The sequence below is a fragment of the Hemiscyllium ocellatum genome, chromosome 25 (assembly GCF_020745735.1).
Source record: "Hemiscyllium ocellatum isolate sHemOce1 chromosome 25, sHemOce1.pat.X.cur, whole genome shotgun sequence".
Taxonomy (NCBI): Eukaryota; Metazoa; Chordata; class Chondrichthyes; order Orectolobiformes; family Hemiscylliidae; genus Hemiscyllium; species Hemiscyllium ocellatum.
Window position 1 is genome coordinate 50274691 of NC_083425.1, and position 16897 is coordinate 50291587.

Genomic DNA, 16897 nt, shown 5'->3' on the forward strand with positions numbered 1-16897 from the left:
CCATTTAATCCTCTGCCTCCCATAGTGTGGAGGATGTGTCTGAACATTGTGGGAGATGACTGACTGCGTGGACAGTGCTTGGTTTCCTCATCTCTGCCTCTCCACCCATTAAAAGTCTCTGGTTGACAAAGGTCAAACAAGTGTAGCGATAACTACCTACTGTGATGCTCAGTGAGCTGTGCAAGAACATTCTCACATGCATGGATTAACTTCCAATTCAAGCACGCCAGTTTTAGAGTTTGTTTCAGTTTTGCATGTTTTTCAATTAATCCATTTGAAAGGAGAAAAAAAATAAACCCCAAGGATTAGTTCCGAAACATGTCAAGCATCATATCCAAAACTGAAAAGGCATTATATCAGAAAGCTTGGCGTGAGCTTCCCCCTCCCAGGATATGTAATAACGTCCTTGCAAGTTTTTTTTTAACTGGCTTACTGCCTTGTTCTGCCTTAAACACCATGCCCTGCGGTAAAAGCAAGATCCTAACCTCCTGTTTTATGCACTTAATCTTCATTCGGTTATTACTATGTAAAATATAAAAGAAAAGCTGTTTATCAATTAATCCTCTTCAAGATAATTTGTTTGCAGGCAATAAGTTTTGATCCTCCAGGCAGCTTTTTGCTAAGGGCTACGCAGAGGAATTTGGAACTTATTGTTCACCTCAGTTGAAGGTTACTGGGGTGATGTTGAAGGTTACTGAGTTACCTTGAGAATGTAGCACATAGAAGCTGATCATTGCTTCTGGCCAGAGCAAGTGGTGGATACCTGCATTTACGCTGCAAGCAAACCTACACCTACCTCCCTTTATCTGAACCTGACAGAATATCTTTCTACTCCTTTCTGCCTCGTGTTTATCCAGCTTTCTCTCAAACACATCCATGCTCGTTACCTCAGTTGCTCCTCATTCAAGTTCCACAATCCCACCAATTATTCAGGAATCAAATTTCTCCTGGCTTCTCATTTGCATTTATTAGTGAGTGGCTTATATTTAGAAACTTGCCTTGTATATAATATATATCTAGCTTGGGACTCTCCAGCATGTAGGAATATTTTCTCATGTCTAGCCGATAGAACCATTTGATGACCTTCTGTTTACTCTTTAATTGATAGATCGTGCCTAGTCTGTTCAGCCTTTCCTGATGAGTAATTCTTTTTCAGCTCCTGTATGATCCTTGTCCACTTTCCCCAGTGTCATAATAGAGACCAGAAAAGTTCGCAAGAATACTGCAGCAAATAACTCACTGCCTGACTCTCCAAAGCCTGTCCACCATCTACAAAGCGTAAGTCAGGAGTGTGACAGAACACTCCCTACCTGCCTGGATGGGTGCAGTTCCAACAGCACGCAAGAAGCTTGACATCATCCAGGACAAAGCAGCCCGCTTCATACGTCCACAAGTATCCACTCCCTCCACCACTAATACTCTGTTGCAGTAGTAATATTTATTCCTCACAAAATACACTGTAGAAATTCACCAAAGATCTTTGAACAGCATGTTCCAAACTCATGGCCACTTCCACCTTGAAGGAAAAAGGCAGCAGAAACATGGGAATACCACCCTCTGCAAGTTCCCCTCCAAGCCACTCACCATCCAGCTTTGGAAATATATCATTGTTCCTTCAGTATCAATGGGTCAAAATTCTGGAAGTCCTTCTCTAATGGCATCGTAGGTCTACCTACAGCACATGGACTGCAGCAGTTCAAGAAGGCAGCTCACCACCACCTTCTCAAGGGAAACTAGGTATTGGCCAATAAATGCTGGCCAGCCAGCATCCCAAGAGTGAATAAAAAGAAAGTAGCAATTTAACTGTGTGGTCTAATCAAATTTCCATAAGGGTTGAATAAAACTGTGCTGCTTTTCAGTTCTACCTATCTAGAAATTAATTGTTCGGTTTTTTTATTGCTGCTTTTCCAGCACCACACTTTGGGTTTGATGAGCAGCAATAACACTGCAGGGCCAGAAATATTCTCCCTGAATGACATAAAGCAACCTCTCACATGTTAGACAGCAGACCCAGGATCACTGTGTACTGAGACAGCATCAAATGTAACACATTCTCCATGGCAACCAGCTCCAAAATGTACAGTACAAAGAATTTATTTTCTTGTCACAGTTGAATCTTATGACAGCAGGTCAAGTTGTCATAAGGTAAACTGTTCCTTTTATTTAATTGTCCTCATTGAGACTGCTAGACTCTGATGCAAGAATTCTGTTCTCTGAATCACACCCATTCCTAACTTGAAGCTGACAGCCATCACTCACTCTGGTACATTTTGGCCAGGGCTGCCTGGATTGGAGAAGAAGTGACCCTAAGGTGCCAGCTGAAAATGTGTTGCTGGAAAAGCGCAGCAGGTCTGGCAGCATCCAAAGAGCAGGAGAATCGACGTTTCGGGCATAAGCCCTTCTTCAGGAATAAAGAAGGGCTTATGCCCGAAACGTCGATTCTCCTGCTCTTTGGATGCTGCCAGACCTGCTGCGCTTTTCCAGCAACACATTTTCAGCTCTGATCTCCAGCATCTGCAGTCCTCACTTTCTACCCTAAGGTGCCAGTTATTTGAGTGTCTCTGATAGGCCCACATGGAAACAATGGAAAAATATGTCCCAAACACCTTCCTTTGCAAATATTACCCACCCTTTCTGTGGTGGTTTATGTGAAGCCAGCATTGGACTGTCTAGTAGTCTCAGGACTCCCAATATCACAGTGCTAGCAAGTTGTCTTTGCTCCTAAAGGGCTGCCTCAGAAGAAGACTTTTGTTCCTGAACTATAAGACTTTAAGATGTAGGAGCAGAAATTAGGCCATTCAGCCCATCGAGTCTGCTCCGCCACTCAATCATGGCTGATAAGTTTCTCAATCCCATTCTCCTGCTTTCTCCCCATAACCTTTGAACCCCTTGATATTCAAGAACATATCTATCTCAGACTTAAATATACTCAATGACCTGGCCTCCACAGCCTTCTCTGGCAATTAATTTCTTAAGATTCACCACTCTCTAATTGAAGAAGTTTCTCCTTATCTCCATTCTAAAAACGTCTTTCTTTTACTTTAAGGCTGTGCCTTTGGGTCCTAGTCACTCCTACCAATGGAAACATCTTCCCAATATCCACTCTGTTCAGGCCATTCAGTATTCTGTATGTTTCAATTATATTCACCTCTCCTCCTTCTACCTTTGATCAAGTATAGATCCAGAATCCTCAAATGTTCCTCATATTTTCATTCCCGGGATTTTTTCATTCCTGGGACCATTCTCATGAGCCTTCTCAGATCATGCTGCAGGGCCAGTACATCCTGAGATATGGGGCCCAAAACTGAACACAATACTCTAAATGTGGTCTGCCCAGAGTCTGAGAAAGCCTCAGAAGTGCATCCTTGCTTTTATACTAAGCCCTCTCAAAATAAATGCCATCACTGCATTTGCCTTCCTAACTACTGACTCAACCTGCAAGTTTATCTTGAGAGAATCCTGGACTAGAACTCCCAAATCTCTTTGAACTTCAGACTTCTGAATTACTCACAATTAAGAAAATAGCTCATGCCTCTATCTTTCCGATGAAAGTGCACTATATCACACTTTCCCACATTATACTCCATCTGCCACTTCTTTGCCAACACTCCTAACTTGTCGAAATCCTTCTGCAGCCTCCCCGCCTCCTCATTGCTACCTGTCCCTCCACCCATCTTTGTACAGTCTGAAAACTTAGCCAGAATGCCCTCAGTTTCTTCATTTAGATCATTAATGTATAAAGTGAAAAGTTGTGGGCCCAACACTGACCCTTGCGGAACACCACTTGTCACCGGCTGCCATCCTGCCCCTTTATCCTCACTCTCTGCTTTCTGCCAGACAGCCAAGCATCTATCCATGCTAGCACCTTGCCTTTGACACCATGGGCCCTTATCTTACTCAGTAGCCTCCTGTGTGGCACCTTGTCAAAGGCCTTCTTGATGTCCGGGTAGATAACAACCATTGGTTCTCCTTGGTTTAACCTGCTCATTACCTCCTCAAAGATTTCTAGCAGATTTGTCAGGCATGACATCCCCTTGATGAAACCATGCTGACTTTGCCCTATTTTACCATACACTTCCAAGTATTCAGAAATCTCATCCTTCACAATGGATTCCAGGCTCTTACCATGACCAAGGTTAGGCTAATTGGTCTATAGTTTTCTGTCTTTTGCCTTACTCCATTTTAAACAGGGGTGTTAGGTTAGTGCTTTTCCAGTCCTCTAGGACCCTCTCTGATTCTAGCGATTCTGAAAAGATCACCACTAACGCCTCCACTTTCTCTTCAGCTATCTCCCTTTGAACTCTGGGACGTAGTCCATCTGGTCCAGGTAATTTATCCACCTTCAGGCCATTCAGTTTTTCTAGTACCTTCCCCTTGGTGATGGCCACCATACACAGCTCTGCCCTTTCATTCTCTTGAATTTTTGGGATATTACTCGTGTCTTCCACTGTGAAGACTGATGCAAATAAATTATTCAGTTCCTCAGTCATTTTCTTGTTGCCCACTATTATCTCTCCAGTATCATTTTCCACTTTTGCCTCTCTTTTGCCCTTTATATATCTAGAGAAACTCTTATAGTCTTTCTTTATATTACTGGCTGGCTATTTATAATCTTCTCCCTCCTTATTTCTCTTCTTGTTGCCCTCTGTTAGTCTTTGTAAGCTTCCCAATCCTCTGGTTTCCCACTGTGTTTCACACATTATATGATTTCTCTTATGTTTTTATGCTATCCCTGACTTCCCTAAGTCAGCCATGATTGCCTCATACTCCCTGTACCACGCTGCTTTTTCCTCTGGATGAATCTCTGCTGTGTCTCCTGAATTACTCCCAGAAACTCTTGCCATTGCTGTTCCACTGTCTCTCCTGCTAGGCCCTCATGCTTCTTAGTTGCTTTTATCCAGTTGTAATACAATTATCTCTGATTCTATCTTCCCCCTCTCAAATTGGAGAGTAAGTTCAATCATATAATGATCACTGCCTCCTAATGGTTCCTTCACCTTAAACTCTCTTATCAAGTCTGTCTCATTACACAACACTAAATCCAGTATTGCTGGTTACCTAGTGGGCTCCTCCACAAGCTGCTCCAAAAAGCCATCTCATAGACATTCCACAAATTCCTTTTCTTGTGAACCACTATCAACCTGATTTTCCCAGTCCACCTGCATATTGAAATCTCCCAAGATCACTGTAACTTTGCCTTTCCTACACATCTTTTCTATCTCCTGGTGTGACTTGCGCCCCAGCTCTTGACTACTGTTTGTAGGCCTGCACATAACTCCAACTGTGGTTTTTTTACCTTTGCGGTTCCTCAATTCTACCCACACAGATTCTACACCATCTGACCCAACTTGGTTTTTTAGTATTGATTGAATTTAATTTCTCACTAATAAAGCAACCACACCCCCGGCTGTCTTTTTGATAGGATGTATATCTTGAATATTCAGCTCCCGATCCTGATCCTCTTGTAGCCATGTCTCCGTGATGCCCGCTACATCATACCTGCCCATTTCAATCTGCACCATAAGCTCCTTTACCGTTATTCCTTATAGTGCATGCATTCAGAGAACTCCTTCAGTCCTGTATTAACTGGCCCTCTTCTCATTGTTATTCATTTGTCCCGTCTGCTTGAACTTTGATGGCTAACCCTTTCCACACACTCTGTCCTATTCGTGTCTGTGCTGGAGATTTTAATAACCTCTCCTGCGTTCTGCATTCTTACCTCTTCCTTTAGTTCAGGTTTTCCGATTTCCCCCATAACTGAATCCTCCCCTTTCTCTTTAATTTAAAGTCCTTTCTACAGCCCTAGTTATGCAATTCACTGGGACTTTGGCCCCAGCATGGTTCAGATGAAGATCACCTGATCGGAACAGGTCCCTTCTTCCCCAGTATTGGTGCCAATGTCCCAGGTTCTGATCAGACTGTCCGTGAATGTTATGTTAGGGCTGCGTGGTGACACAGTGGTTAGCACTGCTGCCTCAAAGCAGCAAGGACCTGGGTTCAATTGCGGCCTTGGGTGACTGTCTGTGTGAATTTTCCATATTCTCCCTGTGTCTATGCAGATTTCCACTGGGTGATCTTCCCACGGTCCAAAGATGTGCAGGTTAAGTGGATTGGCTGTGCTAAAAAAAAAAATGCCCTGTAGTGTCCAGAGACTTGCAGCTTAGGTGGATTAGCCATGGCCATTGTGAGGTTGGGGGCTGGGTGTGGGTGGGATGCTCTTTGGATGATCAGTGCAGTCTCAATGGGCTCTTTCTGCACTGTAGGAATTCTATGAACTTTAAATTGTCACACAAGAATCTAAAGAAATAAGACTGACTTAAAAATATCTCAGTGGATTTCACTTGCAGGTTGGAAATCGATCAGCACTCTTTGTACAGACTGAGAACAACCTGACAGCAGGGAAAAGGGTCTGTGTAATTTTGAGAACTATTGCAGTACATGGTCATTATTGAGAAAGTACTGTACTCAATTCAGAATCAAAGAGTGACTCAGAGTCAAGTGCAACTAAACAAGTCGTCAGCATTCACTTCAAGCCATTTTCATTTCTCGAGGCGAAATAGTTCCCAATCATCTCTTGAGAATTTGCAGTTAATACTAATGCTTGTATTAATAAATGATGCTGCCCTTCATTGCTCATGGATTTCAAAGAGCAAAATCTTGATTATCTTGCTCCAAAACTACTCTCTGCAAAAAATAGGTTCACTGATTCTCTTCACTGTAGCCGAATCTGTTATGTATAGATACCATGCACTGAAGATTACTGCCTGCTGACACTATGCACTAAGGATTTATGCCCTCAATAATTCAAGACTATTGTCCAATCTCACCAAATTATCGGTAACCAAGGAGCCAAAAAGAGTGAGGAATTTGATGTAATTAACATCAGCCGAGAAAAAGCATCAGAGAAACCCAACAGTCTAGAGATCGTCAGACTCCAGGACTTAATGGCTATCACCTAGGGTCAGATAAAAGAGCTGAAGAGATTTTGGATGTAGTGGCTTCGGTTTTCCAAAGTTTCTAAAATACTGGAAGGATTGAAAGGACAAGAGAAGAGAGGAAATGACGTTTTTGATTAGGGTTAATGTTACAGCTCTATTTAGGGAGGATATTTGTGGGAATAGTCCAGGGAAGCTGTTTGGTGAAATTAAGAAATAAGAAAGGAATGATCACCTTATTAGATTTGTACTATGTTTCCCCCAAGTAGTCAGTGGGAAATTGAGAAATAGATTTGTAAGGAGCTCTCAGTTATCTGTAATAAGGTGGTTACATTAGGGGATTTTAACTTTCCAAACAAAGACTGGAACTTCTATAGTGTTAAGGGCTTGGATGGAGAGGAATTCTGTTAAGTGTGTACAAGAAAATTTTCTGATTCAATATCTGGATGTACCTACTAGAGGAGATGCAAAACCTGACCTACTCTTGGGAAATAAGGCAGGGCAGGTGACTCAGGTGTCAGTGGGGGAGTACTTTGAGGCCAGCAACCATAATTATATTCGTTTTAAAATAGTGATGGAAAAGGATAGACCAGATCTAAAAATTGAAAGGCTAATTTTGATGGTATTGGGCAAGAACTTTTTAAAGCTGACTGGGGGCAGATGTTCGCAGGTGAAGAGATGGTTCGAAAATGGGAAGCCTTCAGAAATGAAATAACAAGAGTCCAGAGACAGTATTGTTCGTATTAGGATGAAGGGTAAGGCTGATAGGTGTAGGGAATGCTGGATGACTAGAGAAATTCAGGTTTTGGACAAGAATAAGAAGGAAGCATATGTCAGCTATAGGCAGGACAGATTGAGTGAATCCCCAGAATGGCATAAAAACAGTTGGAGTACACTTAAGAGGGAAGTCAGGAGGGCAAAAAGGGGAAATGCGATTGCTTTGGCAAATAGGGTTTAGGAGAATCCAAAGGGATTCTACAAATACAATAAAGACAAAAGAGTAACTAGGGAGAGAATACAGCCCCTTAAAGATCAGCAAGGCCACTTAGACGTGGAACCAGGAGATAAGGGAGATACTAAATGAATATTTTGCATCATGTTTACTGTGGAGAAGGATGTGGAAAATAATGGATGTGGGGAAGCAAATAGCAACATCTTGAAAAATGCCCATATTACAGAGGAGGCGTTGCTGGCTGTGTTAAAACACATAAAGGTAGATAAATCCAGGACCGGATCAAGTGTACCCTAGAACTCTGTGGGAATCTAGGAAAATGATTGCTGGGCCCCTTGCTGAGATATTTGTATCATCAACATCCACAGGTGAGGTGCCGGAAGACTGAAGGTTGGCTAACGTGATATCACAATTTAAAGAAGGAGGTAAGGACAAGCCAGAGAACTATAGACCAGTGAGCCTGACATCAATGGGGGAAAGTTATTGGAGGGAATCCCGAGGGACAGAATTTCTATGTATTGGAAAGGCAAGGACTGATTAGGGCTAGTCAACATGGCTTTGTATGTGGGAAATCGCATCTCATGAAGTTTATTGAGTTTTTTTGAAGAAGTAACAAAGAGGGTTGATGAGGGCAGAGTGGTGGACATGATCTATATGGACTTCAGTAAGTTGTTTGACAGGATTCCTCACGGTAGACTGGTTAACAAGAGCACACGGAATAGACGGTGAACTAGCCATTTGGATACAGAACTGGCTCGAAGGTAGAAGACAAGGGTGGTGATGGAGGGCTGCTTTTCAGACTGGAGGCCTATAACCTGTGGTGTGCCATAAGGATTGGTGCTGGGCCCACTGCTTTTCCTCACTTGTACAAATGGATTTGTATGTGAATGTAGGAGGTGTGGTTTGTACATTTGCAGATGAGACCAAAATTGGAGGTGGAGTAGACAGCAAAGAAGGTTACATCAGAGTACAATGGGATCTTGATCAGACGGGCCAAGGGGCTAAGGATTAGCAGATGGAGTTTAGTTTAGATAAATGTGAGGTTTTGGAAAGGCAAATCAAGGCAGGATTTACTCACTTAATGGTAGGGTCCTGGGGAGTGTTGCTGAACAAAGTGACCTTGGAGTACAGGTTCATAGCTCCTCGAAAGTGGTGTGACATGTACATAGGATAGCATTTGCTATGCTTGCCTTTATTGATCACAGCACTGAGTACAGGAGTTTGGATCATGTTGTGGCTGTACAGGACATTGGTTAGGCCACTTTTGGAACACTTCATGCAATTCTGGTCTCCCTACTAAAGGAAGGATATTGTGAAACTTGACAGAGTTCAGAAAGATTTATGAGGATGTTGCCTAGGTTGGAGGGAGAGGCTGGGGCTATTTTCCAAGGAGCGTCAGAGGCTGAGGGGTGACCTTATAGAGCATAGGGTAAATAGTCAAGGTCTTTTCCTCAGGATGGGGGACTCCAAAACTAGAGGGCATAGGTTTAAGATGAGAGGGGAAAGATTTAAAAGAGGCTTAAGGGGCAACTTTTTCATGCAGAGAGTGGTGCATATGGAATGAGCTGCCAAAGGAAGTGGTGGAGTCTGGTACTATTACAACATTTAAAAGACATCTGGATGGGTATACGATAGGAAAGGTTTAGAGGGATATGGGCCAAATGCTGGTAAATAGGACTAGATTTATTTAGGATATCTGGTCGGCATGGACGGGTTGGACCAAAGGGTTTGTTTCCATGCTGTACATCCCTATGACTCTATCACTCTACTGAAATGGTTCTAGTAGATTGGAAATTAACCAATGTAATACCGCTATTCAAGAAAGTGGGAGAAACACAAGCTAGTTAGTCTGAAAAATGCTGGGTATTCTGGAATCTATTTTAAGGAAGTCTAAATGCATTTAGAAATTTATGTATAATCAAACAAGTTTTATGAAAAATAAATTGTGCTCCATAAACTTATAAAATTTCATTGAGGAGGTGACTTGCAGTCATACTGGGGGAGTCAGTAGACGTAATATACCTAGATTTCCAAAAGACACATTAGAAATGCCACATAAAATGTTAACGCATAAGATAAGGGCTCATGGAGTTAGGATGATATATTAGTGTGGGGAGAGGATTGAATACTGGGCAGGAGGCAGAGTGCAGGGATAAGCAGGACATTTTCAAGTCTGCAGGCAGTAACCAGTGGAGTTCTCAATGGTTGGTGATGAATATCAGGTATTTTCAATTCTATTGTGATCACTTAGATGATGAAACAGAATATGTGCTGGTTTTCTGATGTTATACAGTGATGTGGTTTTGTAAGCTGTGGGGAATATTCAGTGTAGCAGCTAAGAGATATAGAATGGTTATATTAGTGGGTATATCAGGTGGTAGACAAAGTATTGTAGGGAATGTGGCTTTATTCATTTTGGTAGGAAGAATGAAAGAGCAGACTCTTTTAAAAAAGAAACCTTTAAGAGTAGGTTATTAAGGAAACTTGGATATAGTGTACAATGAAAATAAGTTAAAATGTTGGTCCAGTGAGTAATTAGAAGATAAATGGCATAGTTTTTACTTCAAGGTTTTTTGGTGTACAAGACTTGTGTTTAGTTTTAGTCTTCATGCTTAAGTACTTTTGTTGGAAGCAGTGCATGGAGGTTCACTCGGTGGGTCCCTGAGTTGAGAGAGTGCGTAAAGTGAGTCCATACATTCTGGCGTCTCAGAGAGTGAGAGATGAGCTGATGTAAGATGTGAACCATTTAAGAACCTGAAGGAGATTTTAGACTTCACACTGAGTGGCTGTTTGCCTTCAGTGGGGTATCCGAATCACAGAAGTGGAATCTCAATATTAAAGGTATCAACTATTTAGGACTGAAATGAGGAGAGGCTCCTTCAATCAGGGGGCTGTGGATATTTGGAATTTGTTATCCCAGAATGGTTATGGATGTTCCACCATTAGACATATTCAAGCTTGAGATTCTTGGGCTCTCCTGGAATTAAGAGATATGGGGAGCAGATGGAAACTGGTGTTGAGGTTAGAAGTGAGCTATCATCATATTGAATGTTGGAACATGCTGAGGGGCTGTATGATCTACTCCTACCCTAAACGTTCTTTTGCTGCCCACTCATGACTGACGTAGGAACATACGTAGGCCATCTTGGCCCACATAGTCTGCTTTGTAATTCAATGAGATCACAGGTAATTTGATAATCTGGGAGTAAGTGAGGACTGCAGATGCTGGAGATCAGAGTCGAGAGTGTGGTGCTGGAAAAGCACAGCAGGTCAGGCAGCATCCAAGGTTTTCTGATACTTATGCTCGAAACATCGATTCTCCTGCTCCTTGGATGCTGCCTGACCTGCTGTGCTTTTCCAGCAACACACTCTCGAATCTAATCTGATAATCTTCAAAGGGTACTTCAGGATATAGATCAGTCGAAAAGTTGGGCAGAGAAATGGCAAATGGAGTTTAATCTGGACAAGTGTGAGATGATGCATTTTGGGTGGTCAATTGCAAGTTGCCTTTGTTTTCTGTAACCCTTGATCCCCTACTGATTAAAAATCTGACTGTCTGAGCATTAAGAACACAGAACAATATGGCAGAGAAATGGTCCCCTGGCACACCATGTCTGCACTGAACCTGATACCATCTGTCTGTGCACGGTCCCTCTATTTACTTCCTGTACATGTGTCTATTTAAGTGCCTTTTAAACGATGCTATTGTAACTGTATTTACCATCTCCCCTGGCAGTGTGTTCCATGAACCTACCACCCTCTGCAAAAAAAAACTTACATCACACATCTCCTTTAAATATTTCCCCCTCATCTTATTTGACATTTCCATCTGGGAAAACACACTCAGAATATCCAACCTATCCATGCCTCTCATAATTTTTTACACTTCTATTCGGTCACCCATTATCCTCTGAAGCTTTCGCAAAAACAATCCAAGTTTGTCCAACCTCTCTCCATAGCCAATACACTCCAATGCATGCAATATCCTAATAAATCTCTTTTGGCCCCCACCCCATTGACCCCATATCCTTCCTGTAGTGTGGTGACCAGAACTGCACACACTTCTCCAAACGTGAGTTAACTAAAGTCTTATACAGCTGCCACATGACTTGCCAACTTTTAGGTAAAAATAATGACTGCAGATGCTGGAAACCCACCATCCCCATGACCTGTCTAACCTGCCTATCTTCTTTTCCACCTATCCACTCCACCCTCCTCTCTGACCTATCACCTTCTTCCCCTCCCCCATCCACCCACTGTACTCTTTGCTACCTTCCCCCATCCTCCTCCCACACCTATCACTTTCATCCCCATCCCCACTCATCTGTTGTATTCTATGCTACTTTCTCCCCACCCCCACCCTCCTCTCATTTATCTTTCCACCCTTCAGGCACTCTGCCTATATTCCTGGTGAAGGGCTTTTGGTGTCGATTTTCCTGCTCCTCGGATGCTGCCTGAACTGCTGTGCTTTTCCAGCACCACTCTTGCCAACTTTTATACTCAGTGCCCTGACAGCTGAAAGCAGGAAATGCTATATGCCTTCTTTACCACCATATCCACTTGTGTTACCCTGCTCTCTGGTAATCTTCCTCAGGATCCTGCCATTTACTACATATTTTCCATTTGGAGTTGACCATCCAAAATGCATCACCTCATACTTGATACCTCATACCAGTTGATCTGTATCCTGCTGTATCCTTTGATAACTTCCCTCACTATCCACAACTCTACCAACTTTCATGTCACCTATAAGTTTACTAATCAGACCACCTACATTTTCAACCAACTCATTTATATATATTACAAACAACAGAGGTCCCAGCACTGATCCTTGCAGAATGCCACTGCCACAGAACAATCTATAATGAGGGATCTTGACAAATACTTTACTAAAGTCCATGTTGACATTGACCGCCCTACCCTCATCTATAATTTTCGCCACTTCTTCAAACATCACAATCAACAACCCAACTTGTGCAATAAGAATTCCATAGATTCACAACCCTCCGAGAGAACAATATTTATTCTTTTCTGTCTTAAATGGATGATTCCTTATTCCCTCTGCTCCTAGTCTCTCTCAAAAGAAGAACCAACTTTTCACATCTACTCTGTCAAGTCCTCGCAGAATCATGCTTGTTTCAGTAAGTTTATCTCTGAATCTTCCAAACTGCAAAGAGTGCAGGCCCAATCTATTCAACCACACTTGAAGTGAAATATTCGTTTTCAGGCCAACACCATGAAAACACGGATTATTACCTTGATTATATAGAATGCCTACAGTGTGAAAACAGGTCCTTTGGCCTAATAAGTTCACACAGACCCTCCGAACACTATCCCACCCAGACTCATTGTCTACATTTACTCCTGACTAATTCACCTAATCTGCACAACTTTGCACTGTGGGAGGAAATCGGAGCACCCGAAGGAAACCCACACAAACACGGGAAGATGTGCAAACTCCACACAGACATCTGGTCATCTATCTCATTGCTAGCTATGAACAATTAGATGTGACAGCTTCGTAGTTACTATTTCTATCCATCACCATAATAAAAAGAACTATTAGGTATAATTTGAGTTTTGAATATAATTTGGAAAATGATTTCCAAATAACAAAAAGGGAAGTAGGATTCCAGGTGTGGCTTTATTAACAGCATCTCCTGCTCTATCCCTTACAGAGAGTTGACCACCATTGACTGACACTCCAATACCATACTGAGGATGCCCTCAGTGTTGAAGGGTTTGGCTTTGTGTTGAGGCATTCAAGTGATCCCCTAAGCTGGTTTTTAAAGAACCCTGGAACATTATTTAGAAGATAAATGGGGCAATATTCATTCCCAAGTCAACATCAAATCAACTGCCTATCTATCTCATTGTCAGTTGTGGGATCTTGCTGTGTACAATTTGACAGTGATGCTTCCTGCACAGCAACAGTGGCTTTTGTTTAAAATGTACCTCATTGGTTGTAGAATGCTGCTTAATATCCTGACATTTCCACAGTGTTGCATAACTGCAAGTCTTTCATTTTTGAAAGAAATCCCTTTTGCCACCAGTTTCAGTGAATTACTTGTTGGCTGCTGTTGGCCTTTGTCAGAATGAGAGGAATTGAATCTGCCAGCCTGTCTCAAAGTAAAAGCTGTAACCTACTGAAGGAAGAACACCTCAACATACCTGAAATATTGCTATCCACGCGTAGCCAATGTTATCGAAGTTGATGGCTCCTTTGAATGGGTTGTGATCAGCAGGTTGGCACTGGGTATAGTACTGATTCCAGTTTATACAGCTGATATTGTCCGTGTTGTTACTCAGTAACAGGTAGTAACTTGTATCGTCGAGGGTACATTCAATGTTGTTCACTCTTCTTTGGGGCACACTGCGACAATAGCGCATTCCATTATCCTTCAGGAGGGAACATATGAAGGGATTCTCATCATCATTTTCTGTGTGATAATATCGATCCAGCCCTTGAGAGGCAGGTCTATGACAAAAATGGAAAAGGTCACACTATTAGAGAGAAACAGGTTTGACATTAAGGTGGGAAAAGTGGCCTCAGGAGGTCTCAGGGCATCCTAATAAGCCAGCTCGACAGTGAATTGGACTTTTTCTGGTTGCTATCTTCTTGAATACTTCTTGCCTATGACATGATTAGATCTTAAAGATATGAAAGGCCTGGTCAAGTGATTAGATGCCAAGTGTTACTGACAAGGAGTAATGTCATAATAAAGATAAAGACTGCCCCTGGAGACACCACTTGGGATTGGACCTGCACTGCACTGCCCTACTTAGTTGAAATTACATCAGTTATTGAGCTTTATGTTTACAGTTCTTTGTTTTCTTAATCTGGCAAAGGTTTTTTAGCACCATAACTTCCTTTGCATATCTACTTGGTTGCCACATGCAAGGTGACCAGCCTAAACCTCTCTGCTAAAGGGGCTCTGAAGGTGATACCTGTGAATAGTCAGGCATGTCTTTGACTGTAACTTTTTCTTTCTTCTTTTGCCAGCCTCACGTTTGCCCCTTGCTCCACCACAAAGATTGGAGTGGAAAATGGGAACTCACCACACATATCTGCCTGAGGTTTTTAAAATTACGAGTTGTGGATATCGCTGGCTAGGCAGCATTTCTTGCCCATCCCTAATTGCCCAGAGGGCGGTTAAGAGTCAAGCACATTAATGTGGGTTTGGAGTCATATGGAAGACAGACCAGGTAAGGATGGCAGCTTCCCTCTCTGAAGGACATTAATGAATCAGATGCATTTTCACGACAATTAACAATGGTTTCATGGTCATCATTAGACTCTTAGTTTCAGGTTTTTATGGATTCAAACTTTCCCATTTGCCATAGTGGGATTTAAACCCAGACCTCCAGAACGTTATTTAGGTCTTTAGATTTATAGTCCAGCAATAATAACTCTCAGCCATCATCTACCCATAAATTTATCATTCCATGGTCACCTCACTGATGAGGCATCATAATTGATTTCTTCATCTGTGATGGTGGGATTTGAACCAATGTTCTGAGGGCAAAAGCCTAGCTTCCACTTTACTTATTCAGTGACATTACCACCATTCCTTCATATACACATTCAGCTTACTAGTTCAGTTTGGGAACACATTGGTACAAGTAAGGCAGGCTTCACGGATCTCTGACCCTGGAAGGAAAAATGAGTACAACTTGTGAATAACACATACTGGTTTGATTTGGTGTGTAAAGCTTGGAACAGTGCTCCAGTCTGACCAACGCTCATTTCCAACATTACACTGCCTACAAATGTGCTGTGAATGGAACAATACCATGTATTGGAATTTTATTTTACAGCCAGAATGTTTTTGCCCTTCAACTGAGTGGCTTGTGGACAATTTCAGAGAGCAGTTAAGAGCCAATCACATTGTGGAGGGCCTGGAATCACACGTCAGCCAGGTCAGCATAGCCAATGTTCTTCACTAAAGGACATTAATGAACCAGATGGGTTTTTACAACAACTGATGATTGGTATCATGGTCTATTACTGAGACTAGATTTCATTTCAGAGTTATGAATGGAACTAAACCTCATCAGCTGCAATGGTGGATTTGAACCCATACCCTACACAATATAACCCTGTGCCCCGGATTACTAGCCCAGTGACATTACAACTAGACCACCAGCCCTCATGTTATAGACCCAGCTGCAATATAGGCATGAAGTCAGGCTAGAATTAGACTAAACTAGGAGGTTCCCTTTTGTTCATAAAAACCAACATTTACTACAAAGCTTAGTCCTAAGGGATGTCCTTGAAGGAGATGCTATGAGGCCATTAGCAAGCACTTACATGTATAGAATGTTTTATGTCTTCAAGGTGCTCCAAACTTCTCAGCTGTCAAATAGGTTTGGGAGTGTAGACACCATTGTAATGTAGAGAAGCATGGCAGTTAATTTTAACACAGCGAGATCCAACGAACAGTGATGAGATAGCCGAGCATTTAATCTGTTTGGGTGATTTTGGGGAATAAATGTTGGGCAGGCCACTGGGTTCAGCTCCCCTGTTCCTCTCAATACAGTTAGATTCACCTGAGAGAATAGACAGAACCTCAGCTTCCCACCTCATCTCTAAACTTGCTGCCTGGGCAGCAGACTTTCGGTACCAGCTGAGATTGAGTCTCTGGTGTGACGTATGAATCTCGTGGGTGAGAGTCCTATCCATTGAGTCACAGCTGATCACATGTTTGACTGACAGATCTTTTCTCCCTGTGAGATAATCCTTTGGTTCACAAGGGTTTGTTTCAGAGAGCAGGAGCTCCTTCAGACCATTAAGTAGGAAAACAAAAATCAGGTGACACCTCAGGAGTTCTTTGTTGTAACAGATCTTTACCTCAGGAATTTGATGGATTGATGTTTTGGGTGGGGCTTGGGAAAAGGAGAATGGTGATTGTCAACTCCAGCAGATGGTGACAAGTGGGAGGAAGGCACAAGATAATATCAAACCGAGGACTGGCCTCTATGGGTCAGCAGAGAAGAAAACTCAGTGAAG

General features: G+C 42.3%; 1 protein-coding gene and 1 long non-coding RNA gene across 4 annotated transcripts in view; one reads left to right on the forward strand and one right to left on the reverse strand.

Moving 5' to 3' along the window:
* Positions 1-16897, reverse strand: part of cacna1g (calcium channel, voltage-dependent, T type, alpha 1G subunit) — a 308065-nt gene that overhangs the window by 228492 nt on the left and 62676 nt on the right. For all 3 annotated transcript variants that reach the window (XM_060844315.1, XM_060844314.1, XM_060844316.1), the window contains exon 5: positions 14059-14365. In XM_060844315.1, coding sequence (XP_060700298.1) covers positions 14059-14365 — 307 coding nt within the window. The remainder of the gene's footprint in view (positions 1-14058; positions 14366-16897) is intronic.
* LOC132827675 (uncharacterized) overlaps positions 1-16897 on the forward strand; it is a 197622-nt gene that overhangs the window by 166082 nt on the left and 14643 nt on the right. Inside the window, exon 2 of the long non-coding RNA XR_009646025.1 lies at positions 14891-15093. This is a non-coding gene — a long non-coding RNA (uncharacterized LOC132827675). The remainder of the gene's footprint in view (positions 1-14890; positions 15094-16897) is intronic.